Here is an 18125-nt window from a genome sequence, read left to right as displayed (position 1 = left end):
TTACAACTTCCATCAACGGCTCATCTCCACAGGGGTGTCTAGTTTCCACTCCCCTGGAACTCTGCTTTGACAGATTCCCCTTCCAGCCTGAGTGATTGACTGACAACAATTAACCACCCTCTGCTCTCCACTTCTTAAGGCTCCTTCAGACCAGGCAGGGATGAGGAGCTTTGTTTCAGCAGCACTCCCGGGGCTTGTGGCTCTAGAACGGCCAGTCCTTGCTGTGTAGGGCTTGTATGGTCAGGACAGCCAGGTGTATCCCAGGGGAAAGAGGCCTTTTGCCAGCACTCTTCCCACATCCCCAGGTGTGTGCAGCAGCACTAAGCCGGGAACTCAGCAAACCACAAGGGGAGGCCACACGCCACCCTTGAAGAGGGGAGCCTGGTGGGAAGGATGCAGAGCGGGAGGGGTAGAATGGGAGCCAAGCTGGATGGGGAGGGTAGGCCTCTGCAAGTGGTTAGACCAGACATCTGGTAATGGCTGTCTGTCCTGTTCCCTGGCAGCCCAGTGTGTGAGGAGGAGGCCAGAAAGAAGAAGAGAAGGAAGGGGGTAGCAGAAACAGAGAGAAAGGGGTATGCCGGCATGTGGGCCCCAGCTAAAAGAAGGATCCCCATCTTTCCCTTCGTGTGCTGTCGCAGTTCCCAGCCCGTCCTTAAAAAGCTGGGGCTAACTCCTCCACCGCTGTGGCCAGCATTTGAAAGCATGGAAACAAGGTTCCATGGCTGTGAGTTCTTGTAGTCTGAATTCGTCCACATGTGCTGGAACCTGTAGGTCATTTCTAAACAACGGACAGCATTCGCCAGTGGATTTATTTTATCCTTTTCTTGGTCAAGGGTGGAGAATTCAGGAGAGACCAAGGGAAGTACTTCTTCACACGGCATCGTGGCTTTTGCTTCCGCAAGAGGCAGTCGTGGGTGGCTTTAAAAGAGCACTAATAATAATAATAATAATAATAATATTTTTTTATTTATACCCCGCCCTTCCCAGTTCAAAAACTGGACTCAGGGCTGCTAACAACAAATTTAAAACACTTAATTGTAAAAGCAGCATAAAATACAGTATAAAAACATGAATAACAATAAAATTCAAAGTTCAGAAATCACTTTAGGGGAAATCCATCTAATAAGCATTAGATAATCACCAGGGCTAGCTGGTTGAATTAGTCCTACTTGGGCCAGCGAGGAGGCCAGGGGAGAATAAAAGGAGAGGGGGAGGGAAGAGAAGGGAAATAAAAGATCAGGCTGAATTCAAATTAAAGGCCAGGTGGAATAGCTCTGCCTTACAGGCCCGACGGAAGGAGGTTAAATCCTGAAGGGCCCTAGTCTCATGGGCCAGAGCATTCCACCAGGTCGGAGCCATCACTGAAAAGGCCCTGGCCCTGGTGGAGGATAGTCTGACTTCCTTAGGGCCTGGGACCTCTAAACTATGGTTATTCATGGACCTTAAGGTCCTCTGCGGGGCATTAGACAAATTCATGGAGGGGAGAGGGCTATGGGAGGCTCCTAGCTATGGCAGCTACGTTCTCCCTCCACTGTTGGAGGCAGTATGCCTCTGAATGCCAGCGGCTGGGAATCGCAGCCAGGCTTTGCTCAGCTGCTGCTTTGGGGCTTCCCATAGGCATTGTGTGAGAACAGGGTATTGGACTAGATGGGCCATCAAGGAGGCTCTCCGTAGGTTCTTAATGTTCTCCCAGTATGTTATTTTACTCTTTTCTATGAAACAAAACCAAGCTGGCTGGGGAAAGACCCAGAGCTGGGGAGGGGAGGGGAGTAGAGGTGGGTGGGAAGGAGAGTCTTTCATTTTGAAAAACAGAAGTTGCTTTCAATCACAGTGAATTATTTTCCCAATGTTCTATAGTCACAGTGACTTGGGGGATAGCACCTCCTCCATGTCCCCATTTTTGCCCGCAAAAAGGAGGGGAGAAAATTTCTCTTTTCCCACCCCCAAAAGTAAAGTCTGCCATTGCAGACTTTTATTCTTTAATAAAAAAGCAACATTTAAATGTTCCTTAAACAAAAATCTTGGGATGGATCTGCCTGAAATTTGGCAGGCCTAACCCACTGTGTAGGGGTTCATTTTCCTGCAAATTTCATCCATTTATGTGAAAAGGGAAAGAAATTATAGTTATTTTTATATTCCCCATTATAGTCAACGGGGACAAAGCAGAGCTTTGGATTTAACAGATCAGTTTTGGACCTAAAAAGTGAATTAAATTGGAATGACACAGAGCAGATTTGAAGTAGACCAATCTGCTTCCAAGAAACAAGCTGAATCTTGTGGTCGCTGCATGGCTCTAATACATATCCGTTGTTGGGTTCAGACATATTTAGCTACTGCCACTCAAACAGGAGCTGCTGGAACCATTATGGGTTACTCAGTAGAAGGAACAATGTATTGTGCCCCTGGCTCTTAAAAACAGCAAGCAGAATGTGAAAGGCTTTTTGGAAAGGGGTGGAGAGCAATACCTTCTGATAATTTGTCCTTCTTTCGCCAGAATTCAGCTGCCCGGAGCCTTCAAGCGATAACTGTTCAGATGAACAGGTGAGTCCCTAACATTGGACCTTGGAAATCAAGACCCAATTAATTACATGCATATGCTTTCTACTGACTTGGGTAATTGGCTGCTGTGTCAAGAACTGCATATATCTGGTTATTTGAAAAAAGAACCAAATCCATCAAAATTATCTAAGGAAAGCTGCATTACATTGCATGTATAAATGATACAAATTGTGAAGATTTGGATATAGTGTTTAATTGGCATACTTTACATTAGCTATGGGAAGAGGCGAAAAGTTGTTCATGGCACCCTGTAACCATTGGAAACTTGGTTGCTGTCATACACTGATGGTGGAAATTCCCTCGAGGTACTTCCCACATACACTTAATCATGTTTGCACTGCCATCTTAAGGACTAGAAACTTTACCCAAAAAAAAACTTAGATGAGATTCTCAGGAAGCTACATTTCTATAGACAGTCCTGTCCTGTTTGTCCATTGAGACAGGGCAGAGGGAGATATTCATGACTTTTAAAATAAGAGCTTGTGGAATTTGAACCCCAGGAATTTCCTACAAAGATAATTAGGTAAAGGTAAAGGGACCCCTGACCATTAGGTCCAGTCGTGACCGACTCTGGGGTTGCGGCGCTCATCTCGCTTTATTGGCCGAGGGAGCTTCCGGGTCATGTGGCCAGCATGACTAAGCCGCTTCTGGTGAACCAGAGCAGCGCACAGAAACGCCGTTTACCTTCCCACCGGAGCGGTACCTATTTATCTACTTGCACTCTGACGTGCTTTCGAACTGCTAGGTTGGCAGGAGCAGGGACCGAGCAATGGGAGCTCACCACATGGCGGGGATTCGAACCGCCAACCTTCTGATCGGCAAGTCCTAGGCTCTGTGGTTTAACCCACAGTGCCAACCTTCATGCTAATGCCCATGAAACTACCAAAGAGCTGTTGTGGGGGCCATCTGTTCAGTCTGGGACTGAGGCCGGGGCAAAGGACTTAAAGTACGTCTCATGCCATGATCCTGATCTGGATCAGAGTCTCCTGGCGCCAGCTGTTTGTTATTTTAAAAATCAAGTGTACCAGCACTAAAGGGATGTGAATGCTGCTTCCTTGCTTGGCCCGTAGGCTTAAACAGGCGCAGCAATTTAAAGTTTTGTGGGAATTGTTTTCCAGGCGCTCCTCTGCGACTTCAGAGCAAAAAGGAAGCATCTCTGCGATTCATTGCTGGAAATGCAAGGGGCAACAGACGCAAAGAAGCAGCTGCAGGTATGTTTCAAGCTGGTTTCGCCCTTGCCTTCTTTAACACTTGCCCTTGCTCCAAAGGTCAGAGCTGCCGGGCTTAGCAGAATGTGCTGCTCTAAAAATAAGTGGAAACAGAGGCCAACAAGTAGTGCTTTCTAGCCAACCATCACTTCCCTGTAAGAAAAATGGTGCTTCGTACATTTTCCATGAGGAGAGGAGAGGTTTTCCCACTGAAGCAGTAATTACAACAAATGGGGAGTCTCTACAGGGTGTATCCATATTGCACAAGTCTGCACAGTGCAGGAACACATGCAAATGTTGCACATGAAGCTGCCTTTAAGACCATTTTAGTAAGTGACTCTCAAATATACACACACACACACACGTGTGTGTGTGTGTGTGTGTGTGTGTGTATATATATATATATATATATATATATATATATATATATATATATGCGCATTTCCTGCCCCTGTAGAGCAAGCGAATGAGGGAAAGCATTTTTTTTAAAAATGACCTGGTTCTACTTTCCATTTCACACTAACATTATTTGCAAGTGAAACATCCCAGAGCAAAAGGTTGTCTAAACAAAATGGTTGTGGTCTAGTTCTGGGTGCAGGACCTGTGAGCCCTGCAGACATTGCTTTGGACATCAGCTGCCACATCACAGACCACTGGCCATGTTGACTGGGACTGACGGGCACTGGAGTCCAACAACATCCGGAGGGCCAGAGACACTGGTGCTGGGAATGTTTAGCAATGGGTCAGAGAGTGCTGTATTTTGGTATTATTCTATCAGTGATTAACGATTCTTCTTAAATTTTAAGGGCAAAATTTCATTCAGTTTTCCCCCATGCACATGCACAGCTGTGCTTTTCTTCTCACACACGCTGGTTGTGACCTTCCCTTCACTGGCTGTTCTGCCTTAATGCCCTCTCCTCTCCAGCAGCAGTTTTTCCATGTATTTTACTTTATTTATTGCTGAACTATACACAGACTTTTAGAACATGAGTGGTGTACAAAATTTTGGGCCGCCTCCAATGTTAGTCCTACGCAGAGCATACCAATTGAAATGATTGGATATGACTGACTGAGGTCCAGTCATTTCAAAGGATCTTCTCTTGAGTATAATTTAGCTGGAAACAACCCTTCATAAGTCGTCGTCATCATCATCCAGTTAAAGCCATATTGTTCTGACTTAACCCTAATAATAGCAGCTAAACACCAGCAGCAATTAACAAAAGCAGCAGCCATTAAAGAAGTATACTGAAACAAAAACATTTTAAGTTTACATTCCCTACCACCGCACTGTGTACATGTTTATGGAGCCCTCCATCCTCCCCATACTCATGCAAATGTTTGCACAATATTGGCAAGACCAGTTCAGTTTACAGGGCTGAATTAGATCAATCCCAGCTGCGTCATTTTTTGTTTATTTATGAGCATAAAAAAATGGTAGAGAGGGTTGGACAAGATTCAACTGGTAGTCAGTAGACAAAACTTCTATTCGCACAGCAAAATTTGGTGCATTTCCATTGGTAGCTAAGAGGTTAACAATAAGACACCATTGGAACAATTAACTACCAGAAAGCTATTGCTGTTCACAACATGAGTCAAAATAAACATTACTGCTTTAGTCAATTGTATTTCTTCTGAAATGCAAAACATCAAGTGAGATAACACTCAAGACCATATGCTGGAGGTGTAAATGACTATCAGACTTTGAAAAGCTGGTATTAGTGGATCAAGTTCATTAATTTTGTTGAATTAATTAAACAAAATAATTCAAATTTAATTTTGAATAAATGTTCAAATAATTGTTCCTGTATTGAACTTTATTGTGTTATTATCTTTTTTTAGTGGGTTGTGTAAACCAGTGTTTCCCAAACTTGGGTCGCCAGGTATTTTTGGACTACAGTTCCCATTGTCCCTGACCACTAGCCTTGCTAGCTAGGGATGATGGGAGTTGTAGTACAAAAAAAAGCTGGAGACCCAAGTTTGGGAAACACTGATGTAAACCGCTATTCTGAATAGTTTTTTGGTAGGGTAGTGGGCACTGAGGATGAGTTTATGGAGCCAGGGAGGCAGTGGCCCAAAGAAGAGTGGGAACCGATGACATAAATGATACAAAATTCTATCAAGAGCGTAAAGGAGGATGCAATGTATAAGGGTAGCCCACACACACACACACACACACGCACACAAACACACCCCTACCCCTCCTTTGCCAAGTGGTTCAGTGGCTTCAGACAGAACCCTGCTCAACGATCCTGTAACTTGCAAATACAAAATCTGTTGCAATCTGCTGTAATGACTTGGCAGCCAAAAGTGCCTATAACCCAGTGGGTCCCCCCCCCAACATCACTGAAAATTTCAATTTGAAATCTTGCTACATATGGAAGGATGATTAGAACACTGTCTGCCTCCTATTAGTATTTAACTTTTTGTGTAGTGTTTTTTTGGGGTGCAATCCTTTAAGGTAGTAAATTTGACTGAAACCAATGGGACTTACTCCAAATTAACTATCTTTGGAATCAGGTGTTACTATGCAGAATATTTCCTAATCCCTCCTTTAAAAAAAACCACCTATGCTGCTTTCTCTAAAGTAAAAATAAAAAAACCTGGAGACCAGCATTTCTTAAGATGGGAGAATTAATAGTTCAAGAGGGAAGTTCTGAAGTGGTTGTGAACAAGTCACTGCCAGTCGTTGCCATGTGGCATCTACTGGGCCATGTGGGCTCTCAATCCTAATTTCCACCAGAATCTACACATTGTACACTGGCTCAAACTGCGAGCCAACAAGTGTTTCAATAACCATACACAAGTTCACAGAACTACCTTCCCTTTTCCCATGTGCTGAACAAGCAACACACAGTCGAAATCTACCCTCTCAGTGCTTGCATGCACTTGCTCTGATGACAGCTGATTAATCAGACTAGCGTTGACCATCTCTGCTCTGTGTGTTTTGAGTGTCTGGACCATAATGGTGGCAGCTTTTTCCCTTGAGAGCTGATGGCATCCTATCTTCCTTCTCAAGAGTCTGCTGGCACTGCTGGATGACCTCGTGGCTCTGATGCCAAGTGGAAACAAGGAGCAGGGGCACCGTTTCGTCACTGAGATGATGGAAACTGTGGAGGTCCTGCTCAGAGTTCTAGCATTCGCTTTACCCAAAAACACTGTGAGCACCGGGAGCAGCAATGGAACAGGTTGGTGTGCAGAGCGTTTGCAGATGACCTGAGGGTTCCCTCGGTGGCATAGGTTGGGATTTTCCTGTTTCCCCTCTCATTGCAGGTGTACCTACCCTATCTCCCAGGCGTAGCCTTCCAGATGTTGTTGGCACTCCAACTCCCATCAGCCCCAGCATGCAATGACCCAATGACCAGGAATGATGGCTATTGGAGTCCCTAAGGCATCTGAAGGGCACCATGTTGGCTCCCTTGGCTGTGCACCCTGTGACCCTTTCAGGGTGGGAAAGGCTGGCACTGGAATCATCAGGAACATTTCCCCCTCCTTTCCCAGTTCTTCTTTGTGGCATGCAAGATCTTTCCCATGCTGGGAGAGACTACAAGTGGAGTAGCTTTTGAGGAAAGTGACACATGTTCCTGGGGTGTTATCTTTTCTGCTGGCTGTCAAACTCGGCCTGGGTTTTTTTCATTCACTCCAGAGTTGACCATGGACATCAGGACAGCTGGGAACCGAAGCCAGAGCCCAGCATGGCTGTTGCAGGATTCTATCCAAATGGAACTAAACTGGGAAGCAGCAAGCAAAGAAGGTGAAGGTAAGGGAACCCCATGAACACCACAAAGGGGCTGGAGTACAGATGCAGCTGTGGCCCGCAGCAAGAGGCCTTCAGCTGACAGGAAAAGCTGAGAAGAGGCAATGGAGAAGAGCCAGCTTCCCTGAGGACACAGCTTCAACGGCCAGACTTTGTATTTTGTGGTGGGGTAGGGCAATAGGGACGCGGGTGGTGCTGTGGTCTAAACCACTGAGCCTAGACTTGCCAATCAGAAGGTCGGCGGTTCGAATCCCCGCGACAGGGTGAGCTCCCGTTGCTCGGTCCCTGCTGCTGCCAACCTAGCAGTTCGAAAGCACGTCAAAGTGCAAGTAGATAAATAGGTACCGCTCCGGCGGGAAGGTAAACAGCATTCCTGTGCGCTGCTCTGGTTCGCCAGAAGTGGCTTAGTCATGCTGGCCACATGACCCGGAAGTTGTACACCGGCTCCCTCAGCAAATAAAGCAAGATGAGCGCCGCAACCCCAGAGTCTGTCACGACTGGACCTAATGGTCAGGGGTCCCTTTACCTTTTTAGGGCGATAGAGATGGGGAATCCACATTTCAATGCACAGCTAATTTATGTGTGTTCACCATCTGCAGGTGATGTCCCCATGCAAACAAGCCTGTGTATGCCCGTGGAGCTCCATAGCTAGATCAGGACAATGCCATTTCATTTTATTGTTACTATTTTGAATGGTACTCTTTTGAGGGCTGCCAAGTCATATGTTTAATATCTCCTCCTCATCTGCTTGGGGTGATGGAATGCAGCGCTTAGAAATCCCTATGCCAGAGAGTCAACCTGAGGCAACTGTATCTTGTTTTACAAAGAATGCAAAGTTTCCCCAATGCCAGGGATGGGGAGCCTGTGGCTCTCTCGAGGTTGTTTCAGCCCCCCACCAGCGCTAGTTAACATGGCCTGTGGTTGGGGATGATGGGACTTGTGGTCCAACAGCAATTGGAGAGCCACAGGTTCTCCACAAGTAGCTCTATTGCTGTCAAGGTGTGGGATGCAGGTGGTGAAAGCTTGAGAGCAGCTCCCTCGATAGCCAGTCTAAGTATGTGTTGGGAGAAGCAGAAGTGCTTGGGGCATTTCAACTTATGAGACAAAAAAAAAAAAAAAAGACAACTGAGTCGAAAGGCCTGTTAAAAAGCTTTATTTTAAGAAAAACAAATGGTATGGAGAGAGTGACTAACCCTTTTGTCTTTTCAGCTTTGGGCCTGGCCGGCCTGCTCTCCTACCACAGGCTGGGGCCCATCCTGGCTGATGCTCACGTTGAAGGGAAGGAATGGGAGCGAGTGGGGAAGTCCCCACAATGTGCACAGGTGCCAGGCAAGCCCAACTATGAGGTCCTGTCCACAGTGGCCTCTGCTTTTGTGGGCCACAATGAAACCACAGCCTTGAGGGCCCCTGTCTTTTTCAACTTCAGTCACCGGACAGCAGTGAGTACTTAATTCTCCATTTCCTCTTTGCCCTCCCTAGCACCAGCCATCGCCAATACTCTGTGCGGGCCATTTTTCTGTTCCTTTTACACGAGGAAGCAGAGATGCCAGAAAAGAAGGGCGTTCTCAGTCCTCTTCTGTCCAGCTCCCGTGAGCAGATGTCAACATCTCATTGATCCATATTATCAGCATTAAGTTCAGACTGTTTATGCTTCCTCCCATTCTGTGTACATGTTCATGTTTGTAGTATCACGTTACCAAGAATACTACTCCGCTGCTCCTAACCTCCAGGTACCTCAAGATGCTTTCCTCCCACTTTCTCCTTAGGAATCAAAGCCTGACCTGCAGGTGATTTGTGCCTTCTGGAAGCCTGTCAATGGCAGTGGGCACTGGTCTCAAGAAGGCTGCACACGCCTGGACACCAGCACTGACACCAGCACACACTGCCGGTGCGACCACCTCACCAGCTTTGCTGTCCTGATGGCCTTCTATGATGTGGAGGTGAGTCCAAAAGCCCTTTCATTTTCCTGGCCACTGACACATCATCTTCCCATGTACTGCAGTCAGGAGGAGACATTAGAGTGGGTTGTATCCAACACTGCATGAGTGGACTTCACTTTCTCCCCCTGTATGCACTCAAAATATTTCCCAGAGTCCCCCAAACCTCTGGAGCAGAGTTTTGAGGATTACAGTGGGGAGAAGAGGAAGGGGAAGTCCTGTTGCATAAGCAGAAGCCTGTTTCGCTCCTGCAACAGCAGTGTTGGATGCAAGCAGTGATTCAGAGACTTCATATACGCTTCAGAGAGGTGGAGTGACAGAGACATTACAAGAAGTGTCAAAGTGAACATGATTGATTCACTATTTGTGTTCCCAGAGGAAAAAATCTAAAGGGAAAACTTGCACACCTTTTCCTGTGCTGGACTGCATGCCTGCCACACATACTGAGGGACCACAGCAGTTTCAGTGAAGCATCTCTCCACAGGGGAGATGTATATCTTCCATTTTTGTATGTTATACCACAAGTGTGTGGGAAGCAGAGAGCTGTCCTTTCTGTTTGAGGGCTGCATCTGAAGACGCCCTGAAGGAGCTGACTTTGCAGGGATATGAGAGTTTCTTCTCTTGATGTCACATCAACAGCACAGATAATGGATGTGCATCAGATGGCTTTTTAGCAGACACAGAGTCAGCTGCTTGGCTCACACAAGCACCTGCTGGGGTCCATGGGGTGAAGCGCCGGCTGGAGGCATGGCCTGCTATCTTTCTTAGTGTCGTGCACATGTTCAAGCCTGCACACAAGGCAGAAACCAACAAAGAGAAGTGGGGGGCACACTGTGAGGGTAGTGGCATTTTTTTAACGGTGGGAAGCAGAGGACACTTGCCTCAACAAGCAACAGCTTCTGGAGCAATTGCCTCGCTTGCTGCTTGCCTGCCCTTCCATTTCCAAGCCCAGAGATGGGACGCCTCTGGCCCTCCAGATGTTGCTGAACTCCTATCAGCCTCAGGCAAAACGACTAGTCATCAAGGAGGAGATATTTGAGGCACCACAGGCTCCCCACCTGTGCTCTAGGCCACGTGCCTGCCAGCTGACTTACGTGGGGCCTAATCCTCCACTGTGAAGGATGGGTGAGTTCAAGATCAGCCTGACAACAGCAGGAGGAAGCAGAGATGCTAGCTGGGTACAGAGAGTAAGGACTGGGGGACGACTCAGAGGAGATGCTCGTGCTCCTGGCTTTGGCTCAGCTCACCTGGCTGACTCACTTGGGAGCATGAAGACAAGAGGTAAGGAGGGAGTGTATGCAATGAGGGGAAAGAGAGAGGCTGCAGGTACTCTGAAGCCCAAGGACTCACAACTGTTTGAGGCTAGATCAGAACCAAGTTATGGTCCCTGGTGTTTTGTGGAGATGTAGGAATCAATGCAGATTGTCCAAAGAGCAAGGAGAGGTTCAGCCTAGATAACAGGACTTCTGACCCTTCTTCCCATGGAAGTTTCCAGTGGCTTCAAAACATTGCCTCCTAGATACTAGGAACTGAGACTGCAGTTCAGCTTATTATTATCAGTGTCTCTGGTGGGGAGGTCCTTTTTGGGTAATCGGCTGGTTATGCCAAATTTCTCCTAAGACTTGAAGGCTTGTATTGCACGGGCTCAATCTTTTGTCATTGTGGCAGGACTGGGGCTTGGATATCATCACCAAGATTGGGCTGGTTGTGTCTCTGATCTGCCTGTTCCTGTCCATCCTCACCTTCCTGTTCTGCCGTGCCATCCGAGGTATCCGCACCACCATCCACCTCCACCTTTGCCTGGTCCTCTTCGTTGGCTACGTCATATTCCTCATGGGTGCCGGGAACACTGGCAACCAGGTAACTGGCCAGGATGGCCTGCTAGCATGCACACAGGGAGCTATTTGACCAGAGCTGTTCCAAGGGAAACAATTGGGGGTGGGGGTGAATGGGTAGCCCAGGCCCTTCTGATAGCACAGGGAGGCTCCTGGCTTCTTACTCAGGCTAGTGAAAATCCCATGACTACAGCCCTTGCTGACAGCACTACAAAGACCCTGTGCTTGGGAGCAGGAAGCTAAGGAGACTAAGGAACTGATGGCCACAGCAGGCTGTAGGATGTGGCAATGATGCGGTGGGAACAGGAAGCACCTTGCAATTCCTGTTTTGTCATATTTCCATTTTTGCATCTCCCTCTGTGTGCGGGGGGTCTTCCAGTGTGGGACAGGTTTATAGGATATGGACACCATGCTGAAGGAGAAGCAAAGAATGCTTTTGCAGAAGGTGAAGAGGTGGAGGGACAAAAGTGCAAGGCACTTGGCTCAACCTGTTCCCCTTACATCGTCATCATGTCCAAAGCTGATGATAGAAACGAGCTGCATTGTGAAACCTCTATCAAAACGGCAGGGGCATTTGCCAGAAAGGCAGTTTGTGTCACATTGTCAAACTGCAGCTGCCATATCACTTAGAGGCAAGGGAAGGGTTGCTTGATACCGTGGCGTGGTAGCAGATCTCCAGTATGGACCATTTCAGTTTGCAAAGTACCAATTCAAGTTCTTCCCCAAACAAGTAGGCAGCTGAATTTTCCTCCCTTTGGATTTGGGGAACTTATGCATTTCCCCCCCAACAAGTAGCCCCTTTCACAACCTCCCCCTGGCTCTGTCTCCCCTCCCAGACAACTTGTGCTGTAGTGGCTGGGCTGCTGCATTTCTTCTTCCTCTCGGTCTTCTGCTGGATGCTGCTGGAAGGCATGGAGCTCTACCTGATGGTCGTCAAGGTCTTCAATACTCACAGCCTCCGGCACTGGCACATCTTCCTTGTAGGATATGGAATCCCAGCCATCGTGGTGGGCATCTCAGCTGCTGTCAATAGAGAGGGCTATGGCAACCTAAGAAAGTAAGTCGTGGGTTTTGGTGTGCACCCATGTGAACTAGAGAGTCCAGTAGAACTCAGGATACCAGATCCAGAACAGAAATGGGGACAGCTAGGTAGCATGTTACTAGTGTGTAATAAAAATGTTTGATTTTACACTGAGGTAAGAGCATGGACAAGCAAAGCACAGCTGTTGTTCTGGGGCACCAAGCAGTGAATGACACAGCCTCTGTATGTGCATCTGAAATATCAGGTTCTCAGTTTAGGAGTACTCTTTGATCCAGCTTGAGGCACAGGTGGCATGGAAGGCCCTTCCAGCAGCGTATACTATTTTGCCAACAGCAACCCCTGCAGGGTAGGGAGTGTTTTTGCACTAGGTATTCCAGAGTCTGGTACAATTTCATTTAAAGTATTCTAATGGGGCTGCCCTTGAAAACGGTTGGGAAAAGGTAAGTAGCTCAAAATGTAGCAGCCAAAATTTGGATTAGGGACAAGGTATGAGATCACAGCTTGCCAGATTTGAGAGGTACATTGCTTATTGGTTTACTTCCAAGCTCACCTAAAGATGCTGGTTTTGACATTTAAAGGCCTTCATAGTTTGGGACCTGTAAACCTTAAGGACAACCTTCTCCCACATCAAACTGACTGTGTTAAAAATTCCATGAAGGACATTCTCAGTGTACACTAGCAATAGGTGGCAACAAAGCAGAGGAGCTTCTCATCTGTAGCACTCCAGAAATATGGGGCAGCAACCATATTTTGATAATTTCATGCATTTTAATTGCTTGTATTTTAAAAAGTACCAGGAAGTTATATTTCCTACAGCTGTATTTTAAAATACATTGTAAATTGCCATGGGATAAATAATTGTGAAGGGTGGTATACAAATAGCTGAAATAAATAAATGTTTAGGAGTGAGATCACATTTGAAGGACAGTGCTTTTCTAAGGGGACAGGGGAAACAGATTCATAATACACAGAAGGTAAGGCAGTTCGATCCCAAACGATTCACCCTCTGCCTTTCCCCCACAGCTGCTGGCTTAAAATGGATAAAGGGTTCCTTTGGAGCTTCCTGGGCCCCGTTGCCCTTATCATCATGGTAAGCTTAATGTATCCCAGGAATAGCCATTTATTCTTCTTTCCTTGATGAGTCTTTACCCTTTCCTTGCATGTATTAGCACACTTCTATCCAACCCAACCCTTTACAAAGGCATCAGTGAGTGGTGGGTGGTTTTTTAATTCTACTTTGGATACAATTCTCCACCTACTGCTTTGAATCCATTTCTCGTCAGTTTCTCAGCTGTCTGCAGTTCACTCTTTCCCCGCACTGGCAACCAGAACTGCCTTGATTCTCAGCTCCATCCACTTTCCAAAGGCATGGCTTCCAGAGATTGGGGGTGGGGAGAGAGAGGTGATTTTATGTATATCAGGGAACATTTTTTTCCGGCCAAGCTGTGTTTCGTGACAAATAGTACTCACCAAAGTAACTAAACCCCATTGCAATCATCCAGGCAACCCAACCATTTGATCCATGAGTTTTGGCTTACAGAGATATATGTAGGGATAAATTGTGTACATTGTGTGTGAGAAAACTGGCAGGGGGGAAAACTCGTGTGTGTGCAGCAGATGCAGCCCACAGACCAGCTCTTATCTCTGCGTCTTGCTAACTTCCATCTCCCGTCTTTTCTGCTCAGCTGAATGCCGTTGTCTTTGTGGTTACTGTCTGGAAGCTCTCTCAGAAGTTTGCTGACATCAATCCTGATATGAGTAAACTGAAAAAGCAGAGGTAAGCAGCCACAGAGTCCCCCTGGAGTCTAAGACGTCAGGCAATAACTAGCAAAAGACAATAACAGCCCTTCCATGTAGCAGTAGGATTGTGCTAAACAGTTTACTGGGCTGATTGGTGGAAAGGGATGTGATATATTTTTCAAAACTACACTAATTCTACCTTGGCTGTGAACAAGTGAAACACGCTGTTATTCTAGGACTGTCTCAAGTTGCAGGCCCTCTCTAGCTCCTCTGCCGAGGCTAATCCTGACTGTGTCCTCTACAAGTCAGCACTTAAATTGTGTTCCTTTTCTTCTCATCCCTGCAGGGTACTCACAATCACAGCCATTGCCCAGCTCTGTATTCTGGGTACCACCTGGGTCTTTGGCCTGTTTCAATTCAGCAATCAAACCCTCGTCATGTCTTATATCTTCACTATCCTCAACAGCCTGCAAGGACTTTTTATCTTCCTCCTGCATTGTCTGCTCAAGAAACAGGTACCTGCAGTAGGAGAAAGGCAAATGGGTGGGAAGCCATCTCCAGTACTGCAGTGCCATACACAGTTACCTGAGAGTAAGCCCCGTTAAACACAGTAGGACTTACTTATGGAAAAATGCACATAGGATTGGCACTGCAAGTTTGACAAAGGGTGGTTGGGGCTGGGACATGAAACCCAAAAGGCAAATGGCTTATGCTTGTCTGGCTGTAGAAGGGGTACCATACAAACATTGGAACACCATGAAGACAATTAACAACATGAGCCTGTCAGCTGCAATTTTACTTTTGTGTCTAGGTGCGTGATGATTACTACCGCTGGTTCTGCAAGGACAAACATGGCAAGCCCCACAGCAGTGACAAGTATTCCAACTTCAGCTCCACAGTAGGTTCCAACACATTACAGGTAAGCAAACACAGCAGGTGCTGTGGTATAACCCCCCCCCTCCACAGATCATCACTCTTCCCATCGAGCTTGCAGTTGCCCTGCAACAACAACATGGCTCTCAACCTGGCACTTGCGATTCTTCTAAAAACTACCCCACATTTTCCCCACTGTTCTTCATTAATACAGCAGCTTTCCTGAAACAGCAATAGTTTTCTTTCGGACTTTACAGCTAAGATCCACTAGGGGGAGACAACTAATTCCCTTAGAGAAGTGAAGAGTTGGAAGGAACCCTGGGGGTCATCTATTCCAACTCTCTGCAATGCAGAAATAATAAATGACTGCTTAAAAACCTCCCAGGAAGGAGAGTCCACCACCTTTCATGGGAGTCTGTTCCACTGCAAGGAAGGATTTATGAGCAAACAAGCAGAAACAGTTGGTTGCATGTTATAAAGCAGCGCTTTCCAAACCGTATGTCGCAACACACTAGTGTGTTGGTTGCAGTTTGTAGGTGTGTCATGCAAACGCTCCCCATGCTTCTCCTGGGGCTGCAAAGGAGTTACTTTAACTTTGTTTGCTAGTAAAACTGAATTGCTGTGTAAAAATGATGCATGTGTAAAAAGTGTGTCACCAACATGAAAAGTTTGGCAAGCTCTGTTATAAACGATTAATGAAACAGAAGATGGGAATATACATGGGCTATGCATACGATGCTGACAGTGATAAAGTGCTATTAAGACTCCTACCATTGCATCCTTTCTCTCTTACAGGCGCCCAGTACTTTGAAAGAATCTGGAATTTAGCAACCAAACTTTGCAGAAGCAAGTTTCAAGAGTGCTGTTTGGAACATGAGAAGCACATCTTGTTCCAGTAATCTATCTTCTGGAAGAGTCACCCACTACGATGCAGCAAGGACAATTGAACTGCCAGAAGGCTATATAGGGACCCACTGAGCAAACTCAATAACTGGACCAATGTTATTAAGCTGATGTTGGCACAGCCTCTTCCGATTGGGCTCCTCCTTCCTCTACACCAAGACTCACCTCTCTCAAGAAGAAATGGAGCAAGTTAAAACGGTACTTTGCACACGTGACACTTTTAAAGAGGTCCTTGCAACAGACATTGGCTAACTCTAATTCTAGAAAGTACACAGGCTGTGTACCTTGCTGTTCAATCATCATTCACCAGCTGTAGGTGTTCATCAAAAATCTGATGAACTTTGCACATTTAGTCCAAAAAACTCATTGAAACAATATGGTGGGGTAAATAATCCTTTCCATCCTCTCTCCTTGTTCTCTATGGAATGATCTAGACAGCCCTGATCACTGTGGTATTTTCCAGGTATCTTGTTGCTGGCTAGTTTGATAGCAGTCCTTCCTATCAGTAGCTTGTCTTTTTCCACATACTCTAAGCAGCAGCCTAAAATAATGACTGCAACACAAACTGGTCCAACAACCATAGATGAAAGAAGAGCCTCAACTAGGAGGGACAAGGCTGTTACTCGCTTCTCTTGCCATCACTTAACCTATGAAGACTTAAGAAGAGCCTGCTGGAACAGGCCAGTGGCCCATCTAGCCCAACCAGATGCCGGTAATAAGCACAACAGTATTCAGAGGCAAGTTAGACCCATTTGTGCAAGGAATAGCAAAAACTGAAGCCTAGTATCACTGAGATGATACAGGTCAGCACATACTTCTTCAGGCTGCAGGTGACAGCTCACATGACTGAAGATATATAGAGCACCAACATAACATGAAAGAGGAGGATGTGGGGGCAATGTCTAAAATCTGCCTCCTCCCAAAGGCATCTAGTTTTCTACATCCAATAATTTATTTATTTATAATAGGAGAAATGTTCAAGCAGTCTCCAGCTATAGCTTAGACACATTTTCTACAGGATTCAGATGCACAGAGTCAATTTAGGCAAGGAACAATAGTCAAAGTTGTGTTTGGGTTGCCCATAATCTACTGTTCCCATAATTCAGATTCAATAGAAGAAAGTATCCACATCTCATGGCTACTTCACACTCAAAAGTATCTGGTTTTGGTAGGAGAACAAAAATGCAATAATGCTTCATCAGTTGATGATTTACACACATGAGCTCATTGCTTTCCTCGTCACCACTTTCAGGGAAGCACATGTGCCCTTAAACTCAACACCTCACTTTTGTGTTTGGTACACTGGAATCCATACTAGAGTTGGAAAACGTCAAACGACTCTTCAGGTTGCCATCATCAACAACAGAAAACTGAAGCATGCACAAGTAGCATCATGACAGGAACCCCACTGCTATAAAGGTCCTCATACGCTATTTCCTTCTAGCTCCATATTCCTCAGCTTAACAAGGAGATGCACATATCTATGCTTTGTTCCCCCCCCCCCGCACTGCTATCCCCCAGGATTTCTGCGCAACGGCAGCAAAAAACAAGGGCACAGCAAGCAGTGTAATCTCAATCAGAAAACCCACCAGTCAAGTAGCAGAGAGGCTCTTGTACAAAGACTAAATGATAGCAGCACATATAAAGCAGCAGGAAGGAGAGAAAGCAGACAGTTTTCTGGAAGCCGTTACTGAAGTTAATGGAGACCCATATTGGCAGTTCACATCAAACACTGGAGCTTTCAGAGCTTCCTGTTTAGACTAATTTATTTAAGGACTGTTTCCAGTTTTGCCAGATTCCTACTGTTCTTGCCAAAGAGATTGGCTATGTATACTGCAATTCCAGATGCTCTTTATTCCTAACGTGTGTGGATAGCCAACGCACATTAGCGTTAACAAATCTTTATTTTATTTAGTTTTAAATCCTAGTTGAGAAAGAAAAGGTGTTGCACAGCAAGCTTTGCATGCACCTGAACACCGGGTTTTGCAGTATTCAAATCAGTACAATGGATTCAAAATGTAGCGATGTTTCTAATGCTGTGTAACTGTTTCAGAACCTACTCTACTATGAAATATATTCACTCTAAGGATGTCCTTAGGTAAACTTACATGCGGTTTATCCAAGCATCTTTGCACAAATAAGCTTATGCTCCTCTAACTACCCACCCCATTATTTGAAGCAATTGTCTCTCAACCACTATTTTTTCCTAACGTGTACATTTAATTAAAATATATTTTGGAATTCTGAGTTATACCATCTTTTTAAGCAAGTAAC

The 18125-nt window shown here is 45.9% G+C and overlaps 1 protein-coding gene across 2 annotated transcripts in view; it reads left to right on the top strand.

Annotated features, from left to right (window-relative positions):
* The window catches only part of ADGRE5 (adhesion G protein-coupled receptor E5), a 51183-nt gene extending 33091 nt beyond the window's left edge, over positions 1–18092 (top strand). For both annotated transcript variants that reach the window (XM_083490783.1, XM_083490784.1), the window contains 13 exons: positions 2495–2541; positions 3678–3770; positions 6784–6952; positions 7411–7524; positions 8731–8960; positions 9288–9461; positions 11127–11318; positions 12130–12350; positions 13359–13425; positions 14021–14112; positions 14422–14590; positions 14887–14994; positions 15744–18092. In XM_083490783.1, the coding sequence (XP_083346909.1) occupies positions 2495–2541; positions 3678–3770; positions 6784–6952; positions 7411–7524; positions 8731–8960; positions 9288–9461; positions 11127–11318; positions 12130–12350; positions 13359–13425; positions 14021–14112; positions 14422–14590; positions 14887–14994; positions 15744–15776 (1709 nt within the window). In that variant the 3' untranslated portion in view covers positions 15777–18092. The remainder of the gene's footprint in view (positions 1–2494; positions 2542–3677; positions 3771–6783; positions 6953–7410; positions 7525–8730; positions 8961–9287; positions 9462–11126; positions 11319–12129; positions 12351–13358; positions 13426–14020; positions 14113–14421; positions 14591–14886; positions 14995–15743) is intronic.
* The last annotated feature ends 33 nt before the right edge of the window (positions 18093–18125 follow it).

Source organism: Podarcis liolepis, assembly GCF_965112155.1.
Source record: "Podarcis liolepis genome assembly, chromosome: 2".
In the NCBI taxonomy this organism is placed as follows: Eukaryota; Metazoa; Chordata; class Lepidosauria; order Squamata; family Lacertidae; genus Podarcis; species Podarcis liolepis.
This window is presented reverse-complemented; position numbering and strand designations above follow the sequence as displayed.